We start from the raw sequence: 16,982 nt of genomic DNA on the forward strand, positions 1-16,982 counted from the left end.
TGTCTGCTGACCTCCATCTGCATGCCATAGCCTTCACACCGTCACAGGCTTGTGTATGTACACACAGACACACTCACACACTACTGATGCAGTTTTTAATTAGTACACTTAAATAATTCAGTATGGTAATTAAGTACAATCATACAGCTATACAAATGGAACACAAAATTCAAAGCTAAATCCATACACCTAGCATCAATAGATCTTCAAGCTGAAGGGTATTGAAAATGTATGGAGTCCTTAAATCAAATTTTTAAAATGCACAAATGTTCGAGCAAATATTTTACTGGAGAAGGGACACAGATGGGAGATATTTTCAAGAACAATGGCTGACATCATGAGTAATCAGAGAAGTGACTCCATTGAGATAAGTTTTACACAAAATGAATCTTGTTCAAATGACTGGCATTAACAGGAATCTCTGAAACTCTTATGCAAGCTGATACCTGGGTAAATTGCATGACCACCTTGCAAATCAGTTGGACTATTTCTTATAAGCTTAAAAATAGTTATTGTTGCAACTTTTAACTATTTACCTAAAGAGAAAAAACATCTATACACACTCATAAAGGACTGAATATTAGGGTTTTAGTAGTTTAATTAACAATAACCAATGATTTGAAATAACCTAGATGCCCATACAGATATAAATTAATAAACAAATTCTGCTATAAGCATGCATACAATTTAATTCTTCTTGGAATAAGTATTTTAAAAATTGCAATGTTTAACTGACAACTTGTAAATTCTAACTTGTACTGTGTTTCGGATTCAAATGAATCTTTACTGTGTCTGTAACTTACAGAATGCATGATATATAGCAACTGTATACTATACTATTATGTATTAATGCAGGCGCTCGCCAACAGCTGTAAATTACTGTGTATACAATGTTAGTATAGTTACCTATGTGATTTATATGTAATTATATTTATCATATAATTATGTCTGCTATATAGTGCATTTTAAATTTCTTAAAGGTTTAGGATATAGCTCAGTTGGTGGAGTGGTTGCGTACTGCGCATGGATTCCTGGGTGTTAGGAGAAGCAAAACGAACAGGAACACAGTGTATGGAATCTAAGAAACCCTGTCTCAAAAAAATACAGTTAAATTGAGTCAGTTATAGAGTATTACATACGTATATGTGCAGTTATGGAGACAAAGGAACCACCACAGTGGGAAATGAGTTTCTAGATAGCTAAAGCTTCCATTCACACACACACACACACACACACACACACACACACACACACACACACCTGTAAGTCTCTGTGCGCACACTGTGGTGTTCAAGCTTTGGTAATATAAAGTCTTCCCCACATATTCCTCCCAAGTATGTGACGGACCTCAGTGTGACCTCACTAAAGCAGCCCGTTGGCAGCTAAACCCATTGACCATCTGCACCTCTTAGCCTGGGTACTACTTGTTGCCGTGGTCAGAGTTATTGTAAATAAGTATCTACTTTGAACATTCACTAAATCAATCTAGGGTTTCTTAAAACTCAAGCTGAAGTCCCAATTTATGTCTCTGCTCTCTCTGGACAGAACAAAGCCTGGTTCCAGCTGCGGGTCTCCGGCCTCTTCCCTTCCGCTTACTGGTTAGGGCAGGCACTGGTGGACCTTCCCCTCTACTGCTTTGTCTTCATTTTCATGTATCTAATGGACTACCTTTTAAGCTTTGGGAATACCAAGCTTACTATTGTAAACCACGTCATACAAGTAAGTGCCAATATCCTGCATGCGAATTGCATGAATTAACTGAAAAAGTCGAAGATGCGAACTGCTTTCGCCGGCAGCGCAGTGCTGATCACCAACTCTAAGAGTGTACCATGGCGATGCTTGGGAGCCTGAGTATTTTCCTGGGTCACGTGACTCTCTAACTGAGCCTCGCACTCCTGTTGTTTTAGATTCCCTGTTCCATTGGCTACGCCACCTCCCTTATCTTCTTAACATACCTGATTGCATTCATTTCCCGCAAGGGGAGGAAAAACAGCGGCACTTGGTCGTTCAGCTTCTTTGTTGTAAGTATGTTACCTGTTGACATTTATTGTACATATTCAATATAAACTTCTAAGCAAATGCTTTATGTCCTTGGTAAAATGCGCATTGATATTTCGTTTCCAAATATTTACATTTGCCTCAAGGACAGAGAGCGTTGGAAATCTGCACCTCCCCACCCCAGCCTGTTGCTATCTTTGTCTTTCATTGAAAGACCACATTGTTTCTAAAACTATAAAATACTGATTTAGATGGAAACCAGAAAAATCATTGAAAAGGAAGTAATTAGAAAACCTCCACGATTTTACCCCACTACAGATTCTGTTATTGGTTTAGTTATAACCTGAGACTACAGGACAGGAAAGGTAGCTGAACTGTTAAGAGCACGGGGCTCCTGCAAAGGACCCAAGTTCAGTTTGCAGCACTCCCGTCAAGTAATTCTAGTTCCAGGGGATCTGATGTCCTCTTCTGATTTCAGATACAGAACCCTTAGATGTGCACATATACACAAGCGTTTGTAAACACACACACACCTGCAAATAAATAAATAAAAATAATATATTAGAAAAAATAGAAACTGCTTTTTCAGACTTCTTGGAGGATCAACCCCACAAAGCCACATTTTTGTCTAAATTACATCCCCCCCAAAATGTAATATATGAGCATGGCAATTTCCTGTGATTTCATGACAGCAAAGAGTAGATTTATTTAAAATTGAGTGAAAATATATTGGCTTCTACAGTGTGTTGCAAATGAAGATTGATTGCAAGGGAAAATAGAATGTATCACCCCTGAAATAGTTCCAAAAGATAACAGTTAATAGACAACAGTTTATTAAACTCAGCATAAATGATCTCTGTGCTATTTTCCATCATAAGAGTCTATTACACAATAAAGCAATAATGAGATCTATGGAAATAGTGAGTAGGGCTGTTTATAAAAACAGGAGCGGAAATTTCATGTAAAAAGTAAAACCTAGGGCTGGGGAGATGTCTCCATGGGTGAAATATTTGCTGTGCGAGCATGAATACCTAGTTTAGATCTCCCGTACCCAAGTTTGAAAAGGGGGAGAGATGGCTGCATATGCGACCGTAACTTCAGTGTTGGGGCATGAAGACAGGCAGAGCCTCAGGGGTCACAGGCTACGCAGCCTAGCAAAATGGTGACCCATGCTCAGGAATAAGCAAACCCATAAACACAACCACACACACACACACACACACACACACAGACACACACAGCCTCACAGCCCACATATCAAACATGAAAAGATGAAATCTGGAGAAGAGAAAGATTTGAAACATATAAAAGGTGTGATGATACATTTTAGGAAACAAAGGATGAACAGAAATCCTACAGGGGAGTCCACCCAGGCTTCTCCCAGGAGCTGGTGATAAATACAAGAGATAAATTAGGAAAAATACTCTAGAAACTGTACAAATCTTTTTTTTAACACTAACAAAAACCTCTGGAGTACATAAATGTTGATGAGATCAACACAAAGTTTTTAAAAGAAAAGAATATGAAGGCTTTTATATCTAATATTTTTTCTATTCCCAGAATTTTGTCTTGTAGTGTTTCTGCTTATTTTTCTACACTCCCAAGGCTAACAAAAATTCTGCTCCTATTGTTGCTGTCGTTTTCTTTTTCCCAGTCAAATGTCAATTTCAAATTTCCCCAGTAATTAATGCTTATCCTATTCTGAAATTGACCTGCAAAAGAAAAACATACCATCTTCTCTCCCTTGTCCATAGATAAAGTAATTCATATATCAGGCCCTTGGTTTATCTAGTGCTGGTTCACATGTGATGGTCTAGGCCAAAGAAAGTTTATACTTTGTCGCTAACAGTAGAGGATGTTAATGCAGATACATTGACTTCGTTTTGGATGCTGAAGTTGGGGTTGAAATTTGGAATGAACTACCGCATGTTCCTCTCTTATGCCTATCAAGACTTAAATATATGTTGTGTGACAAAATAGACACGAGTCTTTAAAGAAGCAAGGACACTGTCATCACAAAAGGCATTACTCTGAATGCCAACTTTTAAAACTAATTTAACATGAGTGGAAAGCAAACTTGGACTATACTGTCTTCATCATGAATCCTCTTGAGGTGGAAACATGAAATTAAGAGCAGCTAACATGCATGTTTGTACTCCCTCTAGATTACCATGTTCTCGGTAATTGCGATCATACTGGATATCCAAGGGAATGGCATGCTGTATTACGTCACCTTTTTAATACCACACTCCACCCTGATTGGCTGTTTGATGTTGTCTGTTCGTGTACGTAAGACTACTGCCTCACATCCTGAAATTCATGACAAATTATAAAAGTCTGACATCTTTATGGGCCCTCTCTAGGTCTTGCAGAATATGCACGAGGATGCCAATGGCTTTTCTCCCAGATGGGACAGTGTGTTCTGCTTGAATTTTAATAGAGCAGCTGACACTTTTTAAAACATGGAGAGGAATCGGGATGGGTGGTGGGAAGCAGCAGTGTTCCCAGACATTTTATGCCTTTCATGTTTCTAGGCTTACATAGCTTTTGAAAGGGTCCAAATAAAATGATGCTGATCTTCAGGATTTCAGGGTTTGAGAGGTATCTGACATGACTAAACTCTTTTCTTTCTATATACTAATATCTATGCCTCTGTAAGAAGAAGAAAGTTGCAGGGCATAGTAAAGGTACCAACAAAGGAAGATATGGAGAAGAGGGTATCGCAGAGAAGCAGGGGGTGCAGGAAGTATGTCAGGAGTTCTGTGCAATAAGAGTGAGGACAGTCTCTCATCATTTGAGGAGGCTGGCTCAACATCCCCCAGATCCCCTGTCTCCAAGTGATCAATGAAGCTCATTGCTTCAAATGAAATTTTATAGACCTTGGGAGCAAAGATACCAGTTTCTTGGTGCACATGTTAGAATAAACACTTGTCTGAAATTTCTGGTGCACTAGGAAGAAATGCCGTTGAGATTGCTTAGGTCCAATTTATATTCCTACAGATAAAAATCTGTGAGATGAATTTTTCCTGTTTAACTATGTTTTTTCTTCTTTTCTAGATTCTCATGTTTCATCTCTTTGATGAAGAATTGGTGATTGTAGAGCCATTTCTGGTATTCCTCATTGTAAGAATGTGTTCTTTCACTGTGTTTTAAATCATACCCAACCATATTAATTCCTTTTTATACTGTATTTTTTTATTACTGTAGAGATGAGATTTCTATAATACATACAAATACAATATTTGTAAAATCGGAGACTATTTTTATAAAGATTAACTGACAAGATAATTACTTGCACAGTTGTACCTGTGAGAGAAAATAATGATAGCTTATAATCATAGTTGATTTGTAATGAAAATTATTTCAAAATATATCAAGAAAGTTGTTGGAAATTTGTTATAATGTTACTAAATATATTTTTGTCAAGAATTATTCCTATTTCACCTCATACTAAGACAAGGCTTTTTTTGTGTGTGTTTTCTAATTGTACTTTTCTCTCTCTTTAATCCTAGCCTTTCCTTCATGTTTTCATTTTTATTTTTATTCTTCGGTGTCTGGAATGGAAATTTGGAAAGAAAACAATGAGGAAGGACCCTATCTTTAGGTAGGAAGATATCAAATTAGGGATTATTTTGTTTCATTCATCACAATTCTCTGTTTCTTTCATGCATGAACAAACACACTAATAAATGTATGCCCATGTGTTGGGATAGACTGTGGCAGAACAATGTATGTGTGCCAACAGAAACGAAGGTTCACAAACCAAAGAATATTATGAAGCAGTGACAGAAGCAGAGCTACAGTGCTGCCTGTAAAATCTGTCAGGCACTGGAGGAGGTGTGACTGGGCTGTTTCTAAAAAGCAATTGATTTGAATAAAGAGGTGTTTGGTTTTGTTTTTGTTTGTTTGTTTGTTTGTTTTAATGCTGCCATTTGGAAATAAGGAATAGAATAATCCCCAGGCAGCAAGAGCGATAGCCATGTTCTTCTCCTGGAGTAGCGAGAAGCCCACACTGTAGCCCACAGACTGTTTCCATTTCAGATGACATACAGAAGCAGAGCTATTTCTGTACCCATTCATGGATGCTCCATGGAATTCTCGCTTACCCTCCCACGGTTGCATCTTCTGCTATTACAGGTGGTGGCATAAAAGACTGTCAAAATGGAAGCAGCCATGTAGAAAGGTTCAGTCCCATGTGCAGAGCAAGTCAATGAAAGAGATTAGCGTGGACTATGTATGTGTATGACAGGCCTGGCTTGGGAAGTGGGGAGCGGGGAATGTGACATAGGTTACAGAGACGTAGTCCGGCACAGGGAGAGATCAAGCATGTGACTTGTATGTTCTGAAACAATACTTTTTTTCCTTTTTTATTCTTTGGAAATTGTACACATACAATAATACATCTTGGTCATATCTATCCGCCATCCTCTACATCCAATTGCCCTGCAGCCCATCTCACATCTCCCTCCCAACTTGATGTGTTTTTTTCAGAACACGCTGAATCCAGTTAGTAATATCCATACACAGATGGGTGTGCGGTCACCACTTGAGCAGGCACCCTCCCATGCCCATCCCTCCCTGAAAGAAAGGTGACCCTCCCTCAGCAGCTGCTAAGTACATATGGACCTCAGCTGGAGCTGGGGCATCAGGAGCCCCACCCCATGGTGGAGTTTCAGCTGACTTAGTATGGTGCATGTCTTACACAGGTAACCACAGCTACGGTCAGTTCATGTGGGCAACACCACGTGATAACCAATGAGCATTTCACAGCACTCCTCCCCATCCCCTGGCTCTTGCGTTCTTTCTGTGCACTCTTTCCCGATGTTTCCCGAGCCTTAAGGAAGGGGGTGAAACACATGTTCCATCTATGACTGAGAAAGCACAGTATCTTAATTTCTGAAACAGTACTGATTTAAATTGTTCTGGTTCATTTCCCCCATGAGAACATAATAGTTTACTTTGCCGTGCTATGTGTACTATTAAAAACAAAAAAGGATTTGTCAGATAAATTCTGAGTTATCTGCTAGCACTGAAAATAATCTTCCCATAGCTAAATAGAATGTGAGACAGGTAAGGAGTGAAGTCACTAAGCATGGTAGTGCTGTTGACAGGGCAAGAGGAGTCACAAGGAATGAGTGAGGCTGCACCAAAGGGAAACCGTGGTGCTTGAGTATGCAGCTCTAAGACTGCACCCTTGTTGACACACAGATAAAAGCCACAAGTCAATTATTAATGGGTGGTTTTGACCTTAGAATTTCTCCAAGAAACAATGACGTGCATCAAAATCCAGAAGAGCCGGAAGGAGAAGATGAAGATGTTCAAATGGAAAGAACAAGAGCAGCTAATGCCTTGGCATCCACCAGTTTTGTTGAGGTAAACACACAAAGTGTCGAGTAAATGTGTGCTCATTAAAGCAACTGGTCTACCAGACTAATTCTATAATGATGTTTAGTTTCTTTCATCCTAGCAAATGAGTTACTATTTTGGAATGTGCCCATTGTTTTAACATATAAATGAGCAGACTGAATGTCAACTTTTTCAATTCCTTGTTATTAACTAAAATCCGAATACAGCTGAAATCACAAAAGTCATGAAAGACTTGAGAAAGCGAGGGAATAGTGGCAAATGACACTATTTCTAGTGAGAATGTACAGTATCCAACATATGGCACGCTGTCTGGTGCTTTTTGTGCCTTTTTGCATGTTTGGGGAGCCAGGCCGGTTCTATAAAATAATGTGTTTCTTGGTAGATGTCTTTGTAGGGGAGGGATGCCAGTGACTTCTCTCCAAAAACAGGAACTAGCATAGAATAGTCTGCTATGGTGGGGCCTATTAAGAGGTCTCTTTGATAGAGAGCAGCAGCAGTGAAGGAGAATACCGATGGGAGGTTACAATTCACTGAAAGTCGGGAGAGAACAGAATCTGACACGACCTTCTTCTCACTTTCAGAAGCCAGTCATTGTTGCCAGCTGCCTACGCAAAGAGTATGCAGGCAAGGGGAAGCATTGCCTTTCCAAAAAGAAGGCCAAGATAGCCACCAGGAATGTCTCCTTCTGTGTCAGGAAAGGTTAGACATGGGGCTTCAACAGTTGGCCCGACTTTCCTTGTCCCCGAGGAAGAGCCTTCGTCTGCTCACTCAGATGCAGACCCCTCATTGGGGTAACCTGATAATCCCTTTATACACCTTCATTTGTAGGTAAGCTCATTTACTCCAAGAATAGGGGCCCAGCCATTCCTACATAGAAACCAATACTATTATATGACCCATAAAAGTCATCACATTTATATTAAACTCACACAACTGACATTCAAATGCTTATTAATTTTTAAAGGGAATTGGTTAGGGGAAGGTGCCAGCACATACTGAAAGCTTAGCTAGCCAGTGTTGGGGGAATGCAGTTTGACTCATTACTGTAAAAGGCTGAAGAGTGCAGGAAACAGAATCACACACTCTTAGTTTCTAAGGATGGCTTTCCAATTGCCATTAATGTAATCTTGGAAAAATACCTCATTCTTGAGAATTTTTATCACCAAGCCTGGAAGAAAAGATTTTGATAATTTCTCAGGATGGTTGTGACAGTTGTACAGTTACCATGTACAAACCTATCATAGGACATGCATCACACAGAGAGACCTCAGACTGTTTTATGCGTAACTTTACTGTAATTTTAAATTCAATATAATCTCTGTGTTTCAGGTGAGATCCTAGGATTGTTAGGACACAATGGAGCTGGCAAAAGTACATCTATTAAAATGATAAGTGGAGACACAAAAGCCACAGCTGGACAGGTAGGTGGCATATTATTAGAAAATTGTCAGATGTCACAGCTTTATAAACCATAAGATTCCATTCCATCTATAGATGATTGAAGTGGTGGATGTAATACTTCATCAGTTCAAATGGGACACATGATATACATAGAAACTGAGTCCCCAAAGAGAACGATGATTTAAACCTTCAAAGTTACACGGAAAGAATTTTCTGTGCCAGATTAAATATATATGTGTATATATATATATGTATATACACAAATCCTATACCATTTGTCAATAAAACACTTCTGATGGCCATTTTCCTCTTAGCATGAAATATTTTAATCTTGAGTAAAATTTTAGTAAATTCACTGTCCTTTAGAAAGCAATAAGTTGCTCAAATATTTATTTTTATGTAAATACACTATTAGGAAGTTAACACTGTTAAAAAAAAAAGGGAGAGAACATCAGAAAAGTGAAGTTGACCTCATACATACGTGAAGAGATTGAATAAAGTGGACAAAAAAACAAAAAGAGATGATTGATCAAATAAAGACACACATCATGGGATAGAAATGAAACCTTTCACCAAATTGTGCAGCCGAATCATGAAAATCCCTTTGGAAAGTCCAGGGAGGTCAGGGAAAACCATAAAGCAGAAGCCTGTGAATCTGTACCTTGGAAGAGGGGTTGTCGGTCAAGCCAACGGGTGAAGAGATAGGCGGGGTACAATTGATAGATATCCCACCAAAGACAGAGAAGATGGCGACGAGATGAAGCCAAGGTGCCAGCAGGCGTTCATCGGTAAATGGTGGTGAGTTGCCAACCCTAGGGAGAATGCTCATCTCAGCTGCGACCTGTCTCCAGTGCTTTCCACCTCGGTCGTTCTTCTGACCCCAGCTCACTCATGTCTTCCTCATTAGGTGTGAAAGGACAGCAGATGACTTTTCATTGGTATATTGCAACGAAACACTTTAAAAGTGAGAAGGCTGAGGAGATGTTAAGGTAATAGATGGCTTGTTGCACAAGCCTGAGGACCTGAATTCACCCTCCAGAAATCACAGGAAAAAAAAAAAAATCCCAGCACGGTGCTGTGTGCTCTTAATCCTGGTGCTGGGACCGTAGAGGCAGGCAGGTACATTCCTGGAGCTCACTGGAAAGCCAGCCTATTCTAATCGGTAAGCTCCAAGCCAATAAGAGACCCTCTCTCAAAAATAAATAAGTAAACCAAGATACATATGTCCTGAGTTTGACTGTCATGGAAGCAGCCAGCATGGTGGTTTATAGCCTTGTGGTTCTGCCTCAGTACTTTCAGCAACCCCTCTACTCTGTGACTATCGGTCACCTCCTACTTGTCTTACAGGTAGAGAGAGATGATGACCTCTGTGTCCTTCTACTGTACTTCTCCCTCCATTGCTCGCTCTGCTCCAGTCCACCCTACCATGCCTCAGCCTAGAAACAGCATAGCAACTTGCATTCCTTCATAGGCTTCAACCTTACTCTCTGCTTGGTGCCAAATCCTCCCCCCCACACACACACACACAAAAAAGTCTCTGGCATTTTTCCCATGACCGGCAACCTCTTCTCTTCCATTAAATGAGCCCTCGGGGGACGACAGGCCAATCGAGTGACCCAAAGTCACTTCCACAGTCCCTCTCCGTCTAAGCCTTCCGATGTCCACCCCAGCAGCACTCGGACTGTCCTTATGTCGTGTGCTCCTTCCTCTTCCTGTTTCCTCAGTAGAAAAAAACACCTCCAAAAACAGTGCACTGGCTGCTTGAGCCCCTGTTCTTCAAGCACAGCATCTGTCACAGATGTTCAGAGAACACTGAGCAACAGGTGAGACACGTCATTTAGAAAGCTGCTAAACGTTGGCTATGAACTGGGGACCAAAGTGGGCTCGCAGGATCCTTCACAGTCCACTTAGACTACGTTTCTGATGGCGCACACATTTCTTTACATGTAATTACTGCTAATAGGCTCAAAAAATGATGGCAAACCTGATTAAGCTCCCTTTGGTCTCGGAGTTATGTGGGAGAGCTCCCACGGAAGTACTCCTTGAGGCTGTGTGAGAACATGGACTCTTAGTAATGAACCTCTTTCCATAGGTGCTTCTGAAGGGAAGTGGAGAAGGGGACACCCTGGGGTTCCTGGGGTACTGTCCTCAGGAGAACGCTCTGTGGCCCAACCTCACCGTGAGGCAACACCTGGAGGTATTTGCTGCGGTGAAGGGCCTGAGCAAAAGTGACACTGCAGTCACCATTACAAGGTACGTGGGTGGGGGCACACCTAGAAAAGGAGGAGGTCAGGGAGAAGCTGGGGTGACAGCATTCACAGAAAACCTGGGGTGAAAATTTCAAGACACTGGGAAGATTAACAATTAGGGATTAGCTTTCCTGTTGGGGGGGTGTTCATTTTTTTCTGTCATATTAAATATAGAAAGAAAAGGGAATGTATTGGTAAAATTTATTGTAAATACTAAAATCTAATGTATTGATTATAGATCAACTATTTGAATTCTGTTTAAAAAGGGCTCAACCCAGCCAGCAGTATTTCCTTTCTCCCCATTACCATCACACACACACACACACACACACACACACATGTATGTATGTATGTATAGTAGCTCCAGAACTCCATCCATAGACCCTCATCCCCAAACACCACCGCAGCCTCCCATCATCTCCCTTCACATGGGGCAGACGGTGATGCTCCACTGTCTCTCTTCAGGTTGGCGGATGCGCTCAAGCTGCAGGACCAGCTGAAGTCTCCTGTGAAGACCCTGTCTGAGGGAGCGAAGAGAAAGGTAGGGCAGGGCTCGCTGCGGCCCTAAGCACACAGCAGGCTGGTGCCACATGGCCCGTCCCTCTTCTTGCAGCTCTGCTTCGTGCTGAGCATCCTGGGGAACCCGTCTGTGGTGCTTCTGGATGAGCCGTCGACCGGGATGGACCCCAAGGGGCAGCAGCAAATGTGGTGAGGAGCTGCCGCCACTGGGGTTGAACCCACGTCTAGCAGGGAGCTGGAAAACTGCTTTACTCACCCGAAAGCTGCACTTGCCAAGCGTTAGGACCAGGGTTCGGATTCCCAACACCCACATAAAAACACAGGGTGTGATCTTGCTTGCATTAATCTCGGCACCCTGGAGGTGGAGGCAAGACTTGCTCTGGAAATCACGGGCCAGCTAGTGTTGGCCATTTGGTGAGCCCCGGGGCTCAGTGAGAGCCGCTACCTCAAAAGCTAATGCGGACAGCAGGACACCCAACATTGGCCTCCAGCCTCCACACATGCACACCTACACACGCCTTGCACATGCTAACAGGCACATACACACGCACATAAAACACACAAAGAGAATTGTAAAAAATGTATCCCAAAGCTTTGTATATGCATGGAAAACAAAAAAAACACCAATATCCTTAGTAAAGCGCTCTGCGAGATAGCATTTCTCTACAAAACTTCCTGAGGAAGGAGGAATACATAGTGTCAGGCTGCAAGTCGCTCACTCTGACTACTACAATGGTGCAGGTTTCTCTGGGGCTGGTAGAGTGGCGTTTGCACCACAACCAAGTGTCTAGTGCTGGGCATGAGACCAGCAGTTCTCAGTAAGTTGTAGAAGCTGCCTTTGGGGTTTGCTCTGCATCTATTCCCTTCTGCTGGCGTGGGCAGCGCTGTGGGACTTTGCGTCATTCTGTTCCCATGCACATGCCTGTTTTGACAGAATCTCTGTCTTCGTACAGGCTCGTAATAAACGCTGTACCCTGTGAGTGCTCTTCCCAAAGCTCGCTGCCTTTCTCTATCCTTTTCCTGTTTATTACAATGCCTTTTAAGTTGCCAGCGTTGTCTTGACAATCTAGGCAAGCCATCAGAGCCATCATCAAAAACACAGAGAGGGGCGCCCTGCTGACCACCCATTACATGGCAGAGGCCGAGGCCGTGTGCGACCGAGTGGCCATCATGGTGTCTGGGAGGTTGAGGTGAGTATGTGTCTTGAGATCACACTCACTCCCACAGTGTGTAACTAGATGGTTTTGCCTATAGACAGGAAATAAATTTACTGCCTGGAAACCATAGACCCCGGTTAACAGGAAGGACCCTAAGGCAGACCTAGCAGCAAGCTGAGGGGTTCAAACACTGTCTTACACGCTTTTCTCCCTCCCTATTCTGAACAAATCCTTCTCCAACTCCCAGGTGTATTGGCTCCATCCAACATCTGAAAAGCAAATTTGGCAAAGATTACCTGCTGGAGATGAAGGTGAAGACCCTCCAGCAGGTGGAGCCACTCAACACAGAGGTCCTGAGGCTTTTCCCCCACGCTGCTCGGCAGGAAAGGTAAAGCGGGCCTTTGGTTTTGATTTGGTACCAAAAGCTGGTTTCCCCCTGTTTAATATACAGTCAGCTGAAAGGAAACTTGGCCGAAGAAAAATTACTCAATAGACACATGATGGAAAGCAAGCCAGAGAAGATAGAGCTGATGTAAAAGCGGATGTACCATGTGTTGTGGCCCTACTATGTGCTGGGTACTGTGTATGGCTTGTGTCATCTTAGTTCTTCCTCACAGAGACTTTTCAGGGTCCAAGATTGTCATCCTAAACTAAAATGATGTATTGGGGGGGCGGGGCTAGAAGGTGACTCGGGTCCAAGATTGTCATCCTAAACTAAAATGATGTATTGGGGGGGCGGGGCTAGAAGGTGACTCGGGTTAAGTGATTGGTGTGCAAGCACGGGATTCCGAATCTGGTTACTCAATACCCACGTAAAAAGCCCAGCGTGAGGGTACACTCCTGTATTCCCTGCACCAGGAGTGGAAGCAGGGGAATCTTGGTTGTTTGCTGGCTAGTCTAGCTGAACTGCTGAGCTCCAGGGAAGTGAGAGAACCTGTCTCTAAAAATAAGGTGGAGAACAATAAAGAAAATCACCCAAAGTTAATATCTGGCCTCTGTGTAAGCACACTCTGACAAACACACACACACACACACACACACACACACACACATACTGTGATTCCAAAAATGTTTTGAGTCTGGCCTTTTTTTTTTTTTTTTCAATGCAGTTTATTCAGGAACCTTGAACAATCCTCGGACCCTGGGGAAAGCCAGCCCACAGCTTAAATAGCCTCTGGGTAGCCAACCCAGGCGTGCCACGTGGGCAATGCAGATAAGTCCACATACATGGAAGCAAGCCAGATCCTCAGCCTTAGCCAAATGTGGAGTTGTTCGTGACAGAGAGCACTCACCATTGGGAAGGTGGAAGGCGGAAACCAGCTCCATCTTTAAGGCATAGCATTCCGCAGCTCTCTACAGTTCCCCCTTTTTGTTTTAGATGCATCAGGCAAGAGTAGAGGTCTGATCTCTGATATTAGAAATAAATTGGGACTTTGTACCGATGTTCGTTTAGGTGGAGTCTGGCCTTTTAAACAGTGCACAGCCCCACCAAACAGAACTATGTAATGAAGGTGCAGAGAATGAGCACAGTATAGGAGATGGTTGCCCCATATGCTCTGAAAAAGAAAGTATCTTATGAAATACACTTTAAGTCTCTGTGATGTCCACATTTATCTTTTAAAGGTTATTATTTTAAATTTCCATTGCTGATATTACTTGGTAATGGATTCCTTGTCTCTTTGTCTGAAATTACATCCTTCGCTGATGAACATGATGGGGGAAGAGAAGAGAAGAGAATATTGAGAATATGGTGGCACCCACTTGTAATCCTAGCTCTGAGGTGCTGGGAGGGAAGCAGGAAAAGGAAATCCCCAGAGTTCACTGGCCAGCCAGCCCCGCCTACTTAGCAGATTCCAGTCCAGAAATACACTGAAAAACAAAACAAGGAGAGATAATGTTTTAGGAACTGTGCCCAAGGTTGTCCCTTGGCTTTTGTGTGTGCATGTAGACCCATACACATGAGTTAACATCCACATACATACACTCACATTCACACACATTGTGGACACACAGAAAGAACAAGAGAGTAGAAGTGCTGAAGAATTCCTAGTCCTAATTGAAAATAGTCACTGCTGGCCAGAGGGACGCTTGCAGTTAGTTCACATCTGCCTTAGCTCACCTCTCCTTCCTTGCTCTCAGGTTCTCTTCTCTGATGGTTTACAAGTTACCAGTGGAAGACGTGCAGCCTTTATCCCAAGCTTTCTTCAAGTTAGAGAAGGGTAAGAGCCATGTCTCAGAGACTGAGACTCTGAGGAGAGAACAATTCTAAATCATATGATAATCTATGCCCATAACAGAAATGAAACGTGACATAACACAATAAGATTAAGAGTTAGATATTAATCTGAATTTTAGAAGCACCAACTTTAAGGAGAAATGGTAGTGAGTTTTACTTTCGCTTTCCAGGTTTTTGGTGTGTTTTTTGCATATATATATATATATATCTCGGTACAGTCAGAGTCAAACTTAATTACATTTAAGAAAATGCTTTCTTTTGGAACTATGAAGGATGTGTTGCTTTAATTTTCTGTGGACTGGTTTATTGTTTTATTGCTGTAATATAACTGACTACTAGGCATAACAGCTCATGCCTGTAACCCAAATACTCTGGAGACTGAGGCAAGAAGATTACCACATGTTCCGGGCCAGCAAAAGCTAGAGTGAAACACTGTCTCAAAAAAAAAAAATGGGGAAAGGAAGAGAAGAGAAGGTCAAATCCAGCAGATCTGACAGGCAGGTCAGATCTACTAGATCTAGAAGAACTTTGTGACTCCTGCTGACAGTATGTGCAGCCACAGTGACCCTTTCTCCCATTCTCTGAGCTAAGTGTCCCACTCTCCGGGCCTCGTGGCCATTTGCTACAGTCACTCTGCAGCTCTATCCCAAGCCCAACACTAGCCTTGGACCTTGGGGTGCATACTGCCAACCTGCTTGGCTCCTACTCAAACTCTAACTGCCCTTCTGGTTGGCAAAGAAGATTCCAAGTTCAATCAGATGACTCTTCGGTGCCTTTTAGAAAGAGTGTGTGAAGCCATCCCCTCCCTAGCAAACCTCAGACAGCCTTCTCCAGAATCATCAGAGGCAACCTGATTCAGGTGTCTTAAATCCACATCTTCCTACGTGGATGTGCAAAACCACTGGCTCATGCACAAGAAAGGAACGTTTCCCACTCTCATTTTCTTTCTTAAGCCCAGAATCCAGAAAGCACACAGCATATAAGCCTACCTCAAGCAATGCTTCCCCAGTCAAAGAAAACATGTTGATGCGTTTTCAAGTGAGTGGAATTGTCATAGCATAATTAACAGTTTAATTGTGCATACCTCCTGTTGGCTTATGAGACTGTCTACATGAGAAAATATTTATGCTCCTAAATACATTTATCCTTACACAGTTAAGCAGACCTTTGACCTGGAGGACTACAGCCTTTCCCAGTCCACCCTGGAGCAGGTGAGTTAGTTGTAATGATTTTACCACCCATGAAATGCACACATGTAATTTGCTTACTCTTACCTCACTCGTGGCCACATGTGACATCCCTCCTTCTTCTCCATCCTTTCCAGGTCTTCCTGGAGCTCTCCAAGGAGCAGGAGCTGGATGGCTTGGAAGAGGAACTAGATGTCTCGGCGAATTGGAAGCTCCTCCCACAGGAAGAAGCTTAACCCAAAAATGCTTCCCGTTCCTACGTAAGACTGTGTCGTTTCTTAAAGACAACTATTTTTATAGGACCAATGAAATAGTTTAGTATCTATATTATAAACACCACGATGGTTCTTCAGGGGTTGGAGAAAAGGGATGAGCGCTAGGTAGAGGCTGGACCACAGGGCAGCCTAGCTTCTACCACATCTCCGTAGGGCATCTCTATAGAATGCTAAATAAAGTTACTTTTATACAATTGTTCGAATTTCTGAGTGTGCTATATTTAGTTAAAACTTTTAGATAATTTTTTTTAATCAAAACATCTAAGCATGCTTTTCTGATGTAGAATGTGAAATCCATACATTTACTCTCAGGGTACCTGATGCTCTGAAGAGTCAGTTACAGCTAAAAATACTGACAAGCTATTGGTCACAGCATCCAGTAACCACATATGTAAGATATCCACTGATGACCTGATGGTGTAGACATAATCTGGAAAGCCAAAACTTGCCATGAGAAATTAGTTGTGCCATATTTTTACTGTAACATGAAAGCTGAGCATTAGAGATGCTTGAGTTAAAACTGATCTTTTATAAAAATTTGTTATGTGGCTTCAGAAAACTCATGAATATAGTTTTGAATCACATAACCAAGC

The 16,982-nt window shown here is 42.1% G+C and overlaps 1 protein-coding gene across 5 annotated transcripts in view; it reads left to right on the forward strand.

Moving 5' to 3' along the window:
- Positions 1 to 16,583, forward strand: part of LOC110561939 (ABC-type organic anion transporter ABCA8B-like) — a 70,109-nt gene extending 53,526 nt beyond the window's left edge. For 4 of the 5 annotated variants that reach the window (XM_060386487.1, XM_021658540.2, XM_060386490.1 and 1 more), the window contains exons 24-39: positions 1,546 to 1,719; positions 1,908 to 2,021; positions 4,164 to 4,283; positions 5,056 to 5,121; positions 5,511 to 5,602; positions 7,251 to 7,371; positions 7,947 to 8,064; positions 8,695 to 8,786; positions 10,859 to 11,019; positions 11,481 to 11,556; positions 11,629 to 11,723; positions 12,605 to 12,724; positions 12,939 to 13,079; positions 14,831 to 14,910; positions 16,083 to 16,138; positions 16,252 to 16,583. In XM_060386487.1, coding sequence (XP_060242470.1) covers positions 1,546 to 1,719; positions 1,908 to 2,021; positions 4,164 to 4,283; positions 5,056 to 5,121; positions 5,511 to 5,602; positions 7,251 to 7,371; positions 7,947 to 8,064; positions 8,695 to 8,786; positions 10,859 to 11,019; positions 11,481 to 11,556; positions 11,629 to 11,723; positions 12,605 to 12,724; positions 12,939 to 13,079; positions 14,831 to 14,910; positions 16,083 to 16,138; positions 16,252 to 16,350 — 1,725 coding nt within the window. In that variant the 3' untranslated portion in view covers positions 16,351 to 16,583. Of the gene's footprint in view, positions 1 to 1,545; positions 1,720 to 1,907; positions 2,022 to 4,163; positions 4,284 to 5,055; positions 5,122 to 5,510; positions 5,603 to 7,250; positions 7,372 to 7,946; positions 8,065 to 8,694; positions 8,787 to 9,673; positions 11,020 to 11,480; positions 11,557 to 11,628; positions 11,724 to 12,604; positions 12,725 to 12,938; positions 13,080 to 14,830; positions 14,911 to 16,082; positions 16,139 to 16,251 lie in introns of those variants that run through there. The other variant, XM_060386491.1, reaches the window with a different exon arrangement.
- The last annotated feature ends 399 nt before the right edge of the window (positions 16,584 to 16,982 follow it).

The sequence above is a fragment of the Meriones unguiculatus genome, chromosome 7 (genome assembly GCF_030254825.1).
Source record: "Meriones unguiculatus strain TT.TT164.6M chromosome 7, Bangor_MerUng_6.1, whole genome shotgun sequence".
NCBI classification, from domain to species: domain Eukaryota; kingdom Metazoa; phylum Chordata; class Mammalia; order Rodentia; family Muridae; genus Meriones; species Meriones unguiculatus.